The 14055-nt window shown below is 45.0% G+C and overlaps 1 protein-coding gene across 3 annotated transcripts in view; it reads left to right on the top strand.

The window, feature by feature from the left end:
- The window catches only part of MAGI2 (membrane associated guanylate kinase, WW and PDZ domain containing 2), a 1711587-nt gene extending 1704222 nt beyond the window's left edge, over nucleotides 1-7365 (top strand). For all 3 annotated transcript variants that reach the window (XM_066354483.1, XM_066354482.1, XM_066354484.1), the window contains one exon: nucleotides 6612-7365. In XM_066354483.1, coding sequence (XP_066210580.1) covers nucleotides 6612-7219 — 608 coding nt within the window. In that variant the 3' untranslated portion in view covers nucleotides 7220-7365. The remainder of the gene's footprint in view (nucleotides 1-6611) is intronic.
- Nucleotides 7366-14055: the final 6690 nt, after the last annotated feature.

The raw sequence follows: 14055 nt of genomic DNA, 5'->3' as shown, positions 1-14055 counted from the left end.
CTGATGAGATAAACAAGGGAAAGAACAACTGTGAAAAGTCCGGGGACCTGACCTCATGTTCTTGGCTGAGAGCTTCCCTGTGTCCCTGTCCGTCCAAGGGAGCACGGACGAGTGCCAAGAACCCTTCCCCAAGTCTTTTCTGTTTCTGGCATCCTCTTCCTGTATTCTTCCCTCCAAACTAATTTATTTCCTCTCCCATTTCAAATATGTGTTGTCATTTCACCGACATTTTCTCTCTAAAAACTGATAAAAGTCACAACACAAACCTGTTTGGGACAGCAAATTCTTCAAATGAAGATCTTTTACCTTGAAGTATTCCCTCAAGCAGGCGTTTGGTTTCAGGTTTGCCATTTCTACTTGTGGACTGGATTTAATTGTTCATCAAATATTCATAGAGCACTTATTCTTGTGTCAAACAATATGCTAAATGGTAAGCTGCTGTGAGAAACAAGACCAGTGTGGTCACTGCCTCATGCAGCTCACACTCTAGTAATTGAGGCTGATGTTAATCATAAGCAGGTATATTTATAATTACAAATTATAAGTACTATGAGGAAACAGGTATCTACTGTGGTTTGGGTTCCCTGGGGTGATATTTAAGAGTCCTAAAGAATGAAAAGGAATGTCCTTTATGAATAGTTGGGGGAGAGCGTTCCGAACAGAGGAGTCAGCAATGATTCCCAGAATAGAGAGAATGAGCTTGGTGCCTTGGAGGACGTGAACCAAGGAAGTGTGAGTGGACGTGATGTGGAGAATCATGGAGGTGGGCAAGAGTAGAAGTAGAGTGGGTACTGCAGTTGCCCATGTGAGAAACGATAGCATGGCAGGCCCACCCAGCACGGTGACTGAGTTAGCTGTCCTGGACTCTGAGCTCAGGGGAGAGGACGCGCGGTTCGCAGGATACTACATTTAACTTCTCGTCTGACCAACACTGAAATTCGTTTTTGAAATTTTCATCTTTAAGAATATCTTCAAGGGTTTATGAAAGATGTCTCTCCACACTGTGGCCTTCTTTTATTCTTTTTTTATTTAGAAGTTAAAGTCAGTAGGGTGACTTTGGTTTATAAGAACACAGGTTTCAGGTGTACATCTCCGTAGCATGTAAACCATTGTTCATCGCGTTGTGTGCCCGTTATGCAGTCAGACTACTCTCCATCACCACACACTCGGCCCCCGTACTCCTCTCCCCACCGGCCCCTCCCTTTGGGAACCACTTCACTTTTGTCTATGTCCATGAGCCTCAGTTTTCTATCTCACCTATGTGTGAAATCATATAGTTCTTAGTTTTTTCTAATTTATTTATTTGGCTTAGCATAAAATTCTCAATGTCCGTCCATGTTGTTACAAATAGCACTATTTCATCATTTCTTATGGCTGAGTAGTATTCCATTGTATAAATATACCACATCTTCTTTATCCAGTCCTCTATTGAGGAAGATATTGTTTCCAGGTCTTGGCCACCGTGAGTAATGCTTCAATGAACATGGGGGTGCATATGTCTCGGAGTACAAATGTTTTCAAGTTTCTCAGGTAGATATGTAGTGGAGGGATTGCTGGGTCACATGGTAACTCTATTCGTAATATTTTGAGGAACCTCCCTACTGACTTCCATAATGGCTATACCAATTTACTTCCCACCAGCAATAAATGAGGGATCCTTTTCTCCACAGCCTCTCCAGCACTTGTTATTACCTGTCTTGTTGATAACAGTCAATCTGTCAGGTGTAAGGTGGTATCTCATTGTAGTATTGATTTGCATTTCCCTAGTAGCTAGTGACAATGAGCATCTTTTCATATGTCTATTTGTTTGTATGTCTTCATGAGAGAAGTGTCTGTTCAGGTCCTCTCCCCATTTTTAATTGGATCGTTTGTTTGTTGTTGAGCTTTGGAGTTCCTTATATATTTTGGGTATTAACCCCTTGTCAGAGCTGTTGTTTGTGAATATCATATCCCATTTGGTTTGTGGCCTTCTCTTAAGTGTGATGATCTTGAGCAGCCCACACTGGTTCCAGTCTTCCCGGATCACCCTGTACCTCAAACTAGGGTGGTAAAAGTGAAGGTGAGTAGAAGTAGACAGAGTTCACGTATATTTGAAGATAAGACTTAGAGGCCCTGACCAGTTGGCTCAGTGGTAAAGTGTTGGCCCAACGTGTGAATGTCCCGGTTTTAGTTCTAGGTGAGGGCACAAAGAAGCAACCATCTGCTTCTCCACCTTTCGCCCCCCTTCCCTCTCTCTCCCTCTCTTCTCTTCCTGAAGCCATGGCTCGATTAGTTCAAGCTCATCAGCCCCTGGCACTGAGGTTTAGCTCTGTGGAGCCTCTGCCTCAGGTACTAAAAATAGCTCGGTTGCAAGCATGGCCACAGATGGGCAAAGCATGGGCCCCAGACCGGGAGTGCCAGGTGGATTCCAGTCAAGGCACAAAAGAGAAAAAAAAAGACTTCAGATTTGAAGATAATATGACTTGCAGATGGAATGTATGTGAGATGAGGGAGAAAAAGGAGCTGAGGGTGACTCCAAGTGATGATTGTGCTATTCACCAGCATGGGGAAATAAGGAAAGAGTGCAAACTAGGCTTGGAAGAGAAGATTTCCATTTAGGACTTGTTCAGGGGAAGATGCTAATGTACCGGAGTGGAGAGATCGAGTAGACAGACAGACACAGCAGCACTGGACTCGTAGCACAGAGCCCAGCAGGAACAGTTAGGACTACTGCTGTTCTGTACATGCTACCTGAATAGATGACAACACCTAGGAGAGACTCTGAGGAAAGAAAGTGACCTAAGACCTAGCCCTGAGAAGTGCCAACATGAGAGGCCAGGCAAAAGAGGAGGAACATCCGGAGTAACTTGAGAAGGAACTGCCTGAGTAGGTGGCCAGCTGTGTGACAGTTGGTGAGATAAAGCACTGAGATGAAGACAGAGCCATGTCTTCTCGATGTAACGACAGAAAGGTCATTGGTGACCTCGACTAGAACAGTTTCACTCAGGTGCAGGTATAGGTAGAGGTAGACAGTAGGGGAAAAAATAGCTTCTTTCTTTCTGATTTCAACTATTGGGCCTGGGGACCTTGTTTGGACAAAAGAGCTGCAGAAACCCCAGCAGGCCCATGCGGCTGACCTCACATTTCCGGGTGTATTTGGTATTTTTAATTCTTGTTAGAATATCTCAGACAGGAAGGGTGCGTGGAGCTCACCCTCCCGGGCAGTGACTTCATAAATGAACATGATCACACACACATTAGCCAGTGGTCAGGTTCAAGAAAAATCAGAAAGGGAGGGAGGGAAAGGGAAGGAGAGAGAGGGGCAAAGAAAGAAAAATAAGGTTTGAAGAAATGAGAACTAAATGTGATTGATTCTTCTGGTTGTGTGTCAAGATCTCATGAAAACTAGAGTCTGGAATGTTAGAGAAGGCCTCTTCCTGACCACCACAGTACATGTCACCTGGATGAGGCAGGTGACGGGGCAGGTGGGGAAGGGGCTCCCTGCTGCCAGCTCGGGGGGCTTCGGAGCTTTGCAGGCTCAGCCGGCTCAGCCTGGTGCCGATGCTGCGTGTCTAGTATTGAACTGGAGAATTCTTGTCCCCAAAAATGAAAACTATTAAACCACATATACACACATCCCTCTTTTAAATCATTTTATTTTGTGATCTGGTTCATTTTAATTTCTGACTAATATTCTTAATTAGTAGTAGCTTAGAACACTTTTGCTTTTAGTTTATGCCATTAAACATTTAATCTGTAAACAAACACTTGAGAAATTTTTATAAGAGATTCTTTTAAATTTTTGTATTTTGAATAATTTCACCTTCTAGTTTACTGTTGTAAGTTGTTCAGAAACAAATGCTAAGTATTCTGTTCACTGCTGGTATTTAGGTCCTGTCAGTCATCAGTGGCCACTGGCCTGGCATGTCCATTTCATATGCTTTGATCCTATTTGCAAGGATGCAGTATCATAGGAAAATGTCCTCAGTAAGTAACAAGAATAAAAGAAACCCAAGGTTTTAATCCTGGCTGACCCATTTTGTAAGCTTGGTCAAATGACTTAACCTTTCTCTGCTTCAATTCTTCCTTCAGTAAATGGTGTGAATAATCTCAACCTCCCTGTACCTCAGAAGTAATTTGGGGCCAGCTAATTGACTCTACTGGATATGATGGGATGGTGGGGACAGAGCTAATAGCGTCTGAAATAGCATTACCATGGTCCACCCTAGAGATCACCATCACCCAGCTACCCTCCTATTAGCCTTTTGAACACCACCTTTAACTTTCCAGGCAATATCTTCCTATACTAGTGGAATTGCCACCAGCTGTCATGTTAGTTCGATTTTAAAATTCTAACCTGGCCAGAAGCAGAACATACTCCAATTTTCATAGAAAACATTTGCATTTGAGGATTTCAAAATAGTCTTGGAGATAACCAAGGATACCTGAGGTAGGCCAAAACTAGACCAGCCAACCACAGCATATGGGAATGGCTGACTTACTGCACTAATTCAAAACCTCACCTGCATGTATGCTGGTTAATGTGGTCCATTTTATGTGGAGGGAGGACTGGGGCACAGAAGGAAAATCTGACTCAACTATGTGTAGAACCTTGATATAATTCCCTCGTTGCAAGGTGCTTTTCCCTTTGAAAGTGCACATCTCACCTCTATGAGGTAGACCTTTCATCCACATCTTATAAAGGGAGAAGTGGGTTGGTCCAAAACCATATCAGTGGTGAATGCCAGAGGCAGGATGATTCTAGCTCTTCTGATGCTTTTCTACGGCTTTTTACTCACTATGCAAACATAGTAATTGATATCAGTCTATAGAAAGCAAGATGAGAATGTCATGCTCTAAATACTTCAATCAAATTTCACATCAAAGGAGCAAATTTTTTTACAACTGATTTGATATTTTACAGGTGGCCAGAATTAGTGAAACTGCCCTACCTTCTTCTTCTCCTTCTCTCTTTATAAATCCACATCAAAGGTACCAGATAAGAATTCTCAACTTTCAAACAAAGTAGACCCTTGACATTCACAGACTGAGTATGCATAAGGGCCCCTGACAGCCCCCAACACATAATGTTTGTCACAGAGGCAGGAATTTGAGTCACATGCACTGAAGCTGGTGTGTCGGGTGGGATCTCTGAGCTGGTGGGGTGCCTGGCCTGCCACGCGGCATTCAGGGATCGTGGCATCTTTGTTTCCCCACTCATGACCATATACCAATTCTATGGAGAACAATTACTTTAGAATGACCTTCCAAAATTTGAGGGTTTTCAAAGGTCTTGGGACCTATTCCTTACAAATATTGAGGACTCACTGTATTGAATTTTCCTGCTTTAATTTTGTTTTAGTGGCCAGAAACTCAAGAGTAATGTTAGTGCTCATAGTAGTGACTAACTCGTCTCAGATTCCTAATACATCTGTTCTCCTTCTACTTGGCTTCTGACCAGTGGTTGCATTCTTTTAAGCCATTTCTCATTTTTATCATTCTATTTTGTATGTGTTTTGTTGTTGCAAATTATCTCAGATCCTTTCTTAAAGTAGATCTTACATCCCAAATTAATGTTCAACAGGTTTCCTAGAAAGAATCATTTATATTAGTGCCAGGACTTCTGTAATGTTAGAACTACTAAAAAAAATAAAGGACAGTGATTTCCAAAAGACCATAATGAATGTTTTTAGATGACTATCTTCAAATTCTAAGACAGAGGTCCCCAAACTATGACCCAGGGGCCACATGCGGCCCCCTGAGGCCACTTATCCGCCCTGCCACACTTCTGGAAGGGGCACCTCTTTCATTGGTGGTCAGTGAGAGGAGCATAGTTCCCATTGAAATACTGGTCAGTTTGTTGATTTAAATTTACTTGTTCTTTATTTTAAATATTGTATTTGTTCCCGTTTTGTTTTTTTACTTTAAAATAAGATATGTGCAGTGTGCATAGGGATTTGTTCATAGATTTTTATCTGAAGGACAGTGAACTGGGCCCCTGTGTAAAAAGTTTGGGGACCCCTATTCTAAGACTATCTTATGGTAGCTAACAGTTATGCTTTGAGTGACACCTAATGGTCGAAAAAAGTCACTCTTTTAAGTTTTTCCAGAGAACTCAGACCACTGTTTCTCCAAGCTTGGTTCTTGGACCATGTTCTGAATCATCTACATGCTACTAAAAATGCACAGGAATTCCTGGGCCCTGACCTACTGGAGGCTCTAGGGCTGGCCACCGAGGAGTCCGTATTTTTCACAACTTCCCCAGGTTATTCAGATGTATGCTCGAGTCTGAGAACCACTGATTCAAGGGCTACCAAGTCAGGCAAACAGGGCTGTCAGTACGATGACACCCAGAAGTTAGAGGCGGCCAAGGCGAAGGGGTGGCTAAGGCCCCGGCTTGCAGGGACCTCCCTGACCCATCGCTGAGGGCAGGGCCTGGGGTAATGGGCGCGGCGGGGCAGAACCCCCGGGGGGGGAGCGCTGCCCTCTTGGCAGTGGGGTAGGGGCGGCGGGGGCCGGGGACCTTGGAAGCAGTGGCTCCCGGCTCCCTGCTCCTGTCCCGGACGTGGAGCGGTGGCGGGTCGCGGAGGGCTCGCGGCGCGCTGCTAACGCCTGTGCTTCCCGCCCCGCAGACGACCCCGGCGCCTGGAGCGGCCCCGCTGCCGCCGCCGCAGGCCTGCAGGAAGTAGGCGCCCCCCTGGAAGACGCCCTCTCGCCCTTCTCGCCGCCGCACCCGGCCCCGCCCTCCGGCCCCGCGCCCCCGCGCGGCGCAGACCCGAGCTGGGACAGCAAGAGGGAGCACGACGTCCGGAAACCAAAGGAGCTCTCGGCCGGCGGCCAGAAGAAGCAGCGCCTCGGGGAGCAGAGGGAGCGCTCGGCGAGCCCGCGGCTGGAGGAGGCGCCCGGCGGCCAGGGGCGGCCCGAGGCCGGCGGGCCCCCGTCGGAGGCCCGGGCGGACGAGACGCGGGCCGGCGGGAAGGAGGCGCCCCGCGCCGCCACGGGCCCCGAGCTCGGCCGCCGCGCAAGCCCCGGGGCGGCGCCGGGGTCCGCGGGCCGGGGCGGCGGCGCGCGGGAGGCCGAGAGCCGGGCGGGCGCGCGCGCGGGGCCCCGGCCGGGAGCGCGGCCCCCGGGGGCCGTCCCAGCGCGCAGGGCCGCCGTGGCGCCCGGGCCCTGGAGGGTGCCCGGCTCCGACAAGCTGCCCGGCGTCCTCAAGCCCGGCGCCTCGGCCGCGGGCAGATGAGCCGCGCGGCCCCGGCCCGCCTTCCCGCCTCGACGCCCGCAGGCCGTTCTTCCTCGGTCCCGTCTCACGGCGTTTTAATTTATTCTCACTGTCCCACGCTCAGATCCGCGAGGCACCGAGGCCCGGGAGCGTCGGCGTGAGGTCCCGGTGCCCACCGAGCACGGGCGGCCGGCGTCCACGCGCAGCCTAAACTGACCCCGAAGCCCCAGGCTCCGCCGTGGGGGCTTTGGCAGCTACGGAAGAACCAAAATAACGTGAAGATCGTCACGGAGAGACAGTGCAGTGTAGCTTTAGCTTAAAAAAGAGAGAGAGAAAATTCCCCCCACTGCATGAAGGATCTGGATGTCATCCAAACTTTCTATCAAGAAACTGGACAAGTTAACAGCAATCATAAACTGGAATATCGCCTTAAAAATCAAACTGCACGGAGCAAGCTGAAACTGAGACAAGATTATATCTTTTAATTGATCTAAAGAGTTGTAAATAAATTGTTCTTGACATATCTAGACAGGGGTTAAAAGGTTTCTTTGAAACAAATACTCAGAACTGTTCACCCACGACATGTTTCCATGGCTCACCCGTGGCGTCCATCACTGGTATTAGCAGCGAAGTTCCCTGCGGAGCGCAGGATGACTTAGAAATCTAGTTAATTCATTGGTATGATGCCATTTTTACTGCCATTTCTGTGATCAAATCATATTTCTGTACATTTTCAGTGGTAGAGGAAAAAAAGGTTTTAAAAATTGTATCCTAGGAAACAGTTTGCCGTAAGTCAGAATTTTGCAGTTTAGCTCATAGATCTTAATTGGTTTTCATCTAAAATATGAATTTTGTAATTGAAAGACCACAATTTGTTCAGCCAAGATTGGCAACGCTGCAGTTCCTTTATGAAGAGGCTTTCCTATTGTCTCAGGCTAGCAGAGATAGCAGCAGCTTCTCTGACAACATTGTTATATTTCACTTATTTTATTGTCTTTTTTAAAACCCTCTTTCCATGACTTCATTTGCACTTTCATTAGAGCAAAGGCAAAGTTTTTCTCCTATAGTTCGCCGATTATAATGAATCCTGATATTAAGGAATCATTATTATGACCAATTTACTTTCATTCAAGAACATAAATCTTTTAAACATTTCTTTCTGCTTATCTTTCTTATTCTTTCTCTTTCTATTTCCATTTAATTTGCTTTTTTTTTCTGGTGATCTTTGCCAATTTTATTTCTTTAGCAACCTCTAGAGATGTTTCCTGTTTATCTTCACTGATCTATGGTTGACCCCCTAGTAAAATAGCAGGCCTGTCTTCCCTGCTATTTTAAGATTTCTTTGGGGGAAAAAAGTATCCACTTCTTGGCAAAAAACCCTCCATACCTATAGAAAATTTTTATAAGAATTTGAGCCAAATTTTTTAGAAAATACCCCGAAGCAAATTCTCTATGGATTGAGAAAATGCTCTTAAGAGTGGCAGTTTTCCAGTTCATTTTATTCATTTAGAATCAAAAAAGAAACAAGAATTTGTGATCAGACCATCCTGTGTGGTTATTCCAATCACAGCGTATGTCAGGTCTGCCCCGTGGCCCTTTGAGATTGTCAGGGTCATTACATAGCCCCCTTTTCATTCACACATTGGTACTTATTTGTAGCTACACACACATATTAAAAGGCTAAATGTCTCTGAGGGCAGTTTGTCTTTACTATGGCCTGAATGAATGAGACTTCATCCTGCCCATAAACTGCCCCTTACAGGAGTTCAAATGCAAATAAGCCTCACCTCCCCGAACTTGTACTCAAATAAGGAAAGCTGAGAGATCAGGTCCAGCACCCAACGTCATACCTAATAGCCTCCTTGTGTTGACTCTTTCCCTGTCTGTAATTGCTGTCTCCTGAGCACTAGCCATTTAATTTTCAACAGGCATAGGAGGGAAATATGGTTGAAAGCCTCAAGTGAAAAATTTTGCAGCTTGTAAAAGCAATTTCTAAAAATGGAACCCATTCATCATAAACAAAAGCACAAACACATGTAGCGGTTTACAGTACATTTGGTTTAATCTCAATTAGTCTTCCTCCCCTGGACTAGAAATCCAGTATAGTTTACCATTGATTTATTGAATCTGGTTTTGGACAATGCTTCTGTAGTGTAGCTGCACGTCCCGGTACTGTATCCTCTGACATTTATTTTCCATGTGTTACAAAAAGAATAAAAAAATTGAGATTACGCTTGCATAAACTCTAATTTGCACAGTTCATGGCTACTACTTGTGCAGTAATTGCTTTATGCGGCTGTAATCCATAACCTGTGAAGACAGCACATCATCTAAATCCCATTCCAAATAATATTTCTGTGTAGTGTTAGCTGTGAATTTACCCTGTACAGCTGTATCTCTATAAATATAATTCCATGTATTAATAGTCACAGAAAGACTGTAAGTGAGCAACTATTTTTATGAAACGCACCACTATGGATAAATTAACTTTTACAGAAATCTTGTTTACTGTATGATATTCTAAAACACTGTCAAATAAAATATATATCCAAAAATCTCTTCTTTTCCAACTATTATAGGCTGTGTGTTAATTTGAGTAAGTAATTACTGGGGTTTCATTTTTTAAAGCTGCAGTTCTCATAGATTTTGTTAGAAAAATAACTTTAATGCCTCAAACAAGAATTCTCTGAAATGTCTATCTAAATGCAGCAGAATTACAAGGAGGAAAAACCGTTGACTTTTTCCACCCAAGTAAACAGAGTTTTCTCATAGATCATCTGGTTGGTATTCTCTGTCAGCTCACTACATCATTTATGGGTTGGCAGTATGTTTCTGTTGCTTGCTAGATTGATTGATACTGAGCCTTTTTTCAAAAAGGATTTAAGGTATCGATCAACAATAAATTTCATCACATTTTTTTTCCTTTTAATTCTGAATTTTTTTCATGCAAAAATCCCAAGGAGTTCAGGCGGAAGCCTTAAGTACATTTACTGAACAGCAGTGGAAGAGGTCCAGAATGAGTGGCCAAACGTAGCTTCTGCCGTGTATGACTGCAGGTGCCCCGGGGCGAGCTCTCCATGGTGACAGGATGCTGACAACCCTGTTGTCAAGGAGATTACAATCCAAACAGCCCCAATCCTGGTCCTGAAGAACTAATGTCAACAGGAGGCCTAAGAGTTCCAAACTGACTATTTTTTTACTCTAATATATATATTTCTGATTTTTATATTTTACATTTATATATATTTCTAATATATATACATATACATACATATATACATACAGTATACATATTTAGCAAGAGAGAAAGAAAGAGGGACAGACAGACAGGAAGGGAGAGAGATGAGAAGCATCAACCCATAGTTGCAGCACTTTGGTTGTTCATTGATTGCTTTCTCACACGTGCCTTGACCAGAGGCTACAGCCAAGCCAGTGACCCCTTGCTCAAGCCAGCGACCTTGGCCTCAAGCCAGCGACCATGGGGTCATGTCTATGATCCCATGCTCAAGCCAGCGACCCCGCACTCAAACGGTGACCTCAGGAGTTTCCAACCTGGGTCCTCAGCATCCCAGATGGATGCTCTACCCACTATACCACTGCCTAGTAAGGATACTCTAATATATTTTTTTAATTAAATCCACTATGTATCACTTTTAGAAAAGGGAAGAAGCTAAAAAGAAGTGTGAAATTAAGCAAAAAGTTAAGATACTGTATTTGTAATAAAAATGTCATTCTGTATGAACTAATCAGAGAATGACCAAGTGCAAGCTGAAAAAAAGATTCCTAAAACAATGTAGTTAATAAAATGGGGTGTAAAAATGCACAACTAATTACTATTAAAAGAAAGAAATTATTAAGACTTAAAAAAAATTAGAAATCAGAGGCTAGAGCGATGAGGACAGGAGCAAAGCAGCACAAGGCTGAAGGCAAGTAAGGGCCCTGGCCGGAGCAAGGGGCTTACCATGAACCAAAGGGCTCCAAGGTCAGGCAAACACGTAGGAACCAGTGAAGAGAGCCAGCTGAGGACAGGACCTGCCTCTAAAGCTATCATTTGTCAAGTCCAAATCCACTATGGACCTGTCTTTCAGTTTCTCAATAGAAGCCAAAAGGAAAGGGGGGAGGGAGGGAGGGAATAAAAAACAGTTCTTTATTTGAACTTTTATGGTTTTTAAAGTACAACAAGTTTAATTCACATTTTTAAGAAATACTGAACAAAAAGACAAAACACTACCCAACAAACCAGCTGCAGACCTCGCCTGGCCCATAGGCCACCAATCTGCAGCCTCTGTCTCGAGACAAAAGCCAGGCTTTCAGCAGAGAAGCCCTTGCTTTCAGCAGCATCTGGCTCACCTTCAAGCAGTGGATTGTACAAACTGTAGAGATGGTAAAGTGTGTGGCCGGGAGGTTCACAGGTGCCGGGAATAGTTTAAAATGTGTATGCTAAGAAAAAACAAACAAACAAAAAGTAAAATACAAATGTGCATCTAAGGGTGACCCTTTGCCGGAACCTGATTGCTATCCCTGTGGTAGAGGGTCGTGTCCTGTGAAGCTGAGCACAGGGAGCTTGCGTGAGCTTGAAGCTTATTGGAAATTTATATTCTCTTTCTTAATGAGTCTCCCCCAAAATGTAAGCTTGGGGCTCCCCACACATGAATCTGCCCCTAGTCTATTGATGCTACTGCTTTTTAGACCAAACTCACAGCAAAATCAAATTACTTAATGGCTGAAGAATTTGGAATTAGCAAAGATTTCTCTTGCAGACAGCCATCGTGCCAGACAGGATACCTATAAAATCATAAGGGTGCTTCCCAAGTTTTAAGATAGGAAGGGTCCTGTGGCTAATGATAAATTCCGCATCATGTCTAGTTCATGTAGCGCACCAGTTAAATGTGTAGAGATTACGATTATGACTGTCGGTGGTAATTATAACTGAAGTTGTAAATATTTGGGTGTAATCAATGGAGTGACATCCTAGAATTAAACTGACCCCTTATTGGGTTGTTGGTGGCACATCTCCCAGGCAGCTCAGTGATCAAGGACTCCGTAAAAGCCTGAGTCTGTCCCACCACCATGTGGTTACCCATCTGGCAACCACACAGGAGAGCTGTATCCCTTTTGAAGGGTGTTAAGAGTTTGATAACATCTTCTCTTCTGATGAAATTACCTCTTCCAGAGTGATTTCACCTGCAAGGAGCCGGGGATCCTTTGAGCAGCAAAGTGACCATGACTTTCTCTCTGAAGGGAAAGGCACATTTTCTAAAACCCTGACGTTTGTCCGGGTGATGGAAGGAAGTGAGCCCCCTGCAGGCCAGCCTTTGCAGCCATCACAGTGCCAGACACGTGCAGGTTCTCATTGGATTCGGATAGACCAGGGGTCCCCAAACTTTTTACACAGGGGGCCAGTTCACTGTCTCTCAGACCGTTGGGGGGCCGGACTATAAAAAAAAACTATGAACAAATTCCTATGCACACTGCACATATCTTATTTTAAAGTAAAAAAACAAAACAGGAACAAATACAATATTTAAAATAAAGAACAAGTAAATTTAAATCAACAAACTGCCCAATATTTCAATGGGAACTATGCTCCTCTCACTGACCACCAATGAAAGAGGTACCCTTCCAGAAGTGCGGCGGGGGCTGGATAAATGGCCTCAGGGGGCCGCATGTGGCCCGCGGGCCGTAGTTTGGGGACCCCTAGGATAGACAGTAGAGAAACAGTGGAGCCGAAAACTGGTGGGCCATTCCTTTATTCTAGCCTCACACCAGCGGGCGAGTAAATACACACAGTGGGAAAACACTTCCCTTTCCATTCAGGGCTCCCAAAGAAAGAAAACTGACTTTCTCCCAGTTTTCCTAGAATCAAAGGCCCCACTAGCTCAGTCCCCTCTGGTTCCCATCTCCTCCTCTCTGCACAAACTGGCTTCCCCTTCAGCATCCCGCCATCTTGGCTGCTTCTCCTCTGCAAAAACGTGGCCTCTGGCTCTGGCCGGTTGGCTCAGCGGTAAAGCGTACACTCGGCGTGTGGAAGTCCCAGGTTCAATTCCCAGCCAGAGCACACAGGAGAAGCACCTATCTACTTCTCCACCCTTACCCCTCTCCTTTCTCTCTATTTCTCTCTTTCTCTCCCACAGCTAAGGCTCCATTGGAGCAAAGTTGGCTTGGGCACTGAGAACAGCTCCATGGCCACTACCTCAGGCGCTGGAATAGCTCCAGCCGCAGCAGAGCAATGCCACAGATGGGCCGAGCATCGCCCCCTGGTGGGCATGCTGGGTGGATCCCTGTTGGGCGCATGTGGGAGTCTGTCTCTCTGCTTCCTTGCTTCTCACTTCGGAAAAATACAAAAAAAAAAACCCCACAAAAGTGTGGCCTTCCTCTTCAAACCTTTTGGAGCAACAACCCCTCCTCCAGCAACATTAGCATAACAAAGCCCCTTCCCAAGCAGGAAGGCAATTAGCTGTTTCATGTGGGCAGTGGCCATTTTTAACAATAAAAGTGAGCTAAATCAAATGACACAAATTTTACAAACTTATTTGCCCAACATCTCCTCTGTGATTTTGTCTCAGGTCAGCTGCCTTCACACTGAGGAACACCCATTCCTGAGGTACACAGAGAATTTCTGAAAGAAACAAGGGCTGCGGCAGCTTTAACAGAGCCCATTTCTAGAACTATGACTTCTATTTTTATGCATTTCAAACCCATGGACCGCCAAGTCCCCATCCCCACCACTCTATACAAGCACCCTTTACATTAGAGAAGAGAGATGGACCTTTCACTTGTCCTGCATTTTACTCTGGTCCACCACCCGGAGGTGTAAAACCTTTCGGGCTTAAACGCAGGGGCAGTTGGAGAATGCC

Source organism: Saccopteryx leptura, chromosome 12, assembly GCF_036850995.1.
Source record: "Saccopteryx leptura isolate mSacLep1 chromosome 12, mSacLep1_pri_phased_curated, whole genome shotgun sequence".
NCBI lineage: Eukaryota > Metazoa > Chordata > Mammalia > Chiroptera > Emballonuridae > Saccopteryx > Saccopteryx leptura.
The sequence above is the reverse complement of the archived record's forward strand: the minus strand, read 5'-3'. Positions and strand labels throughout refer to the sequence as shown.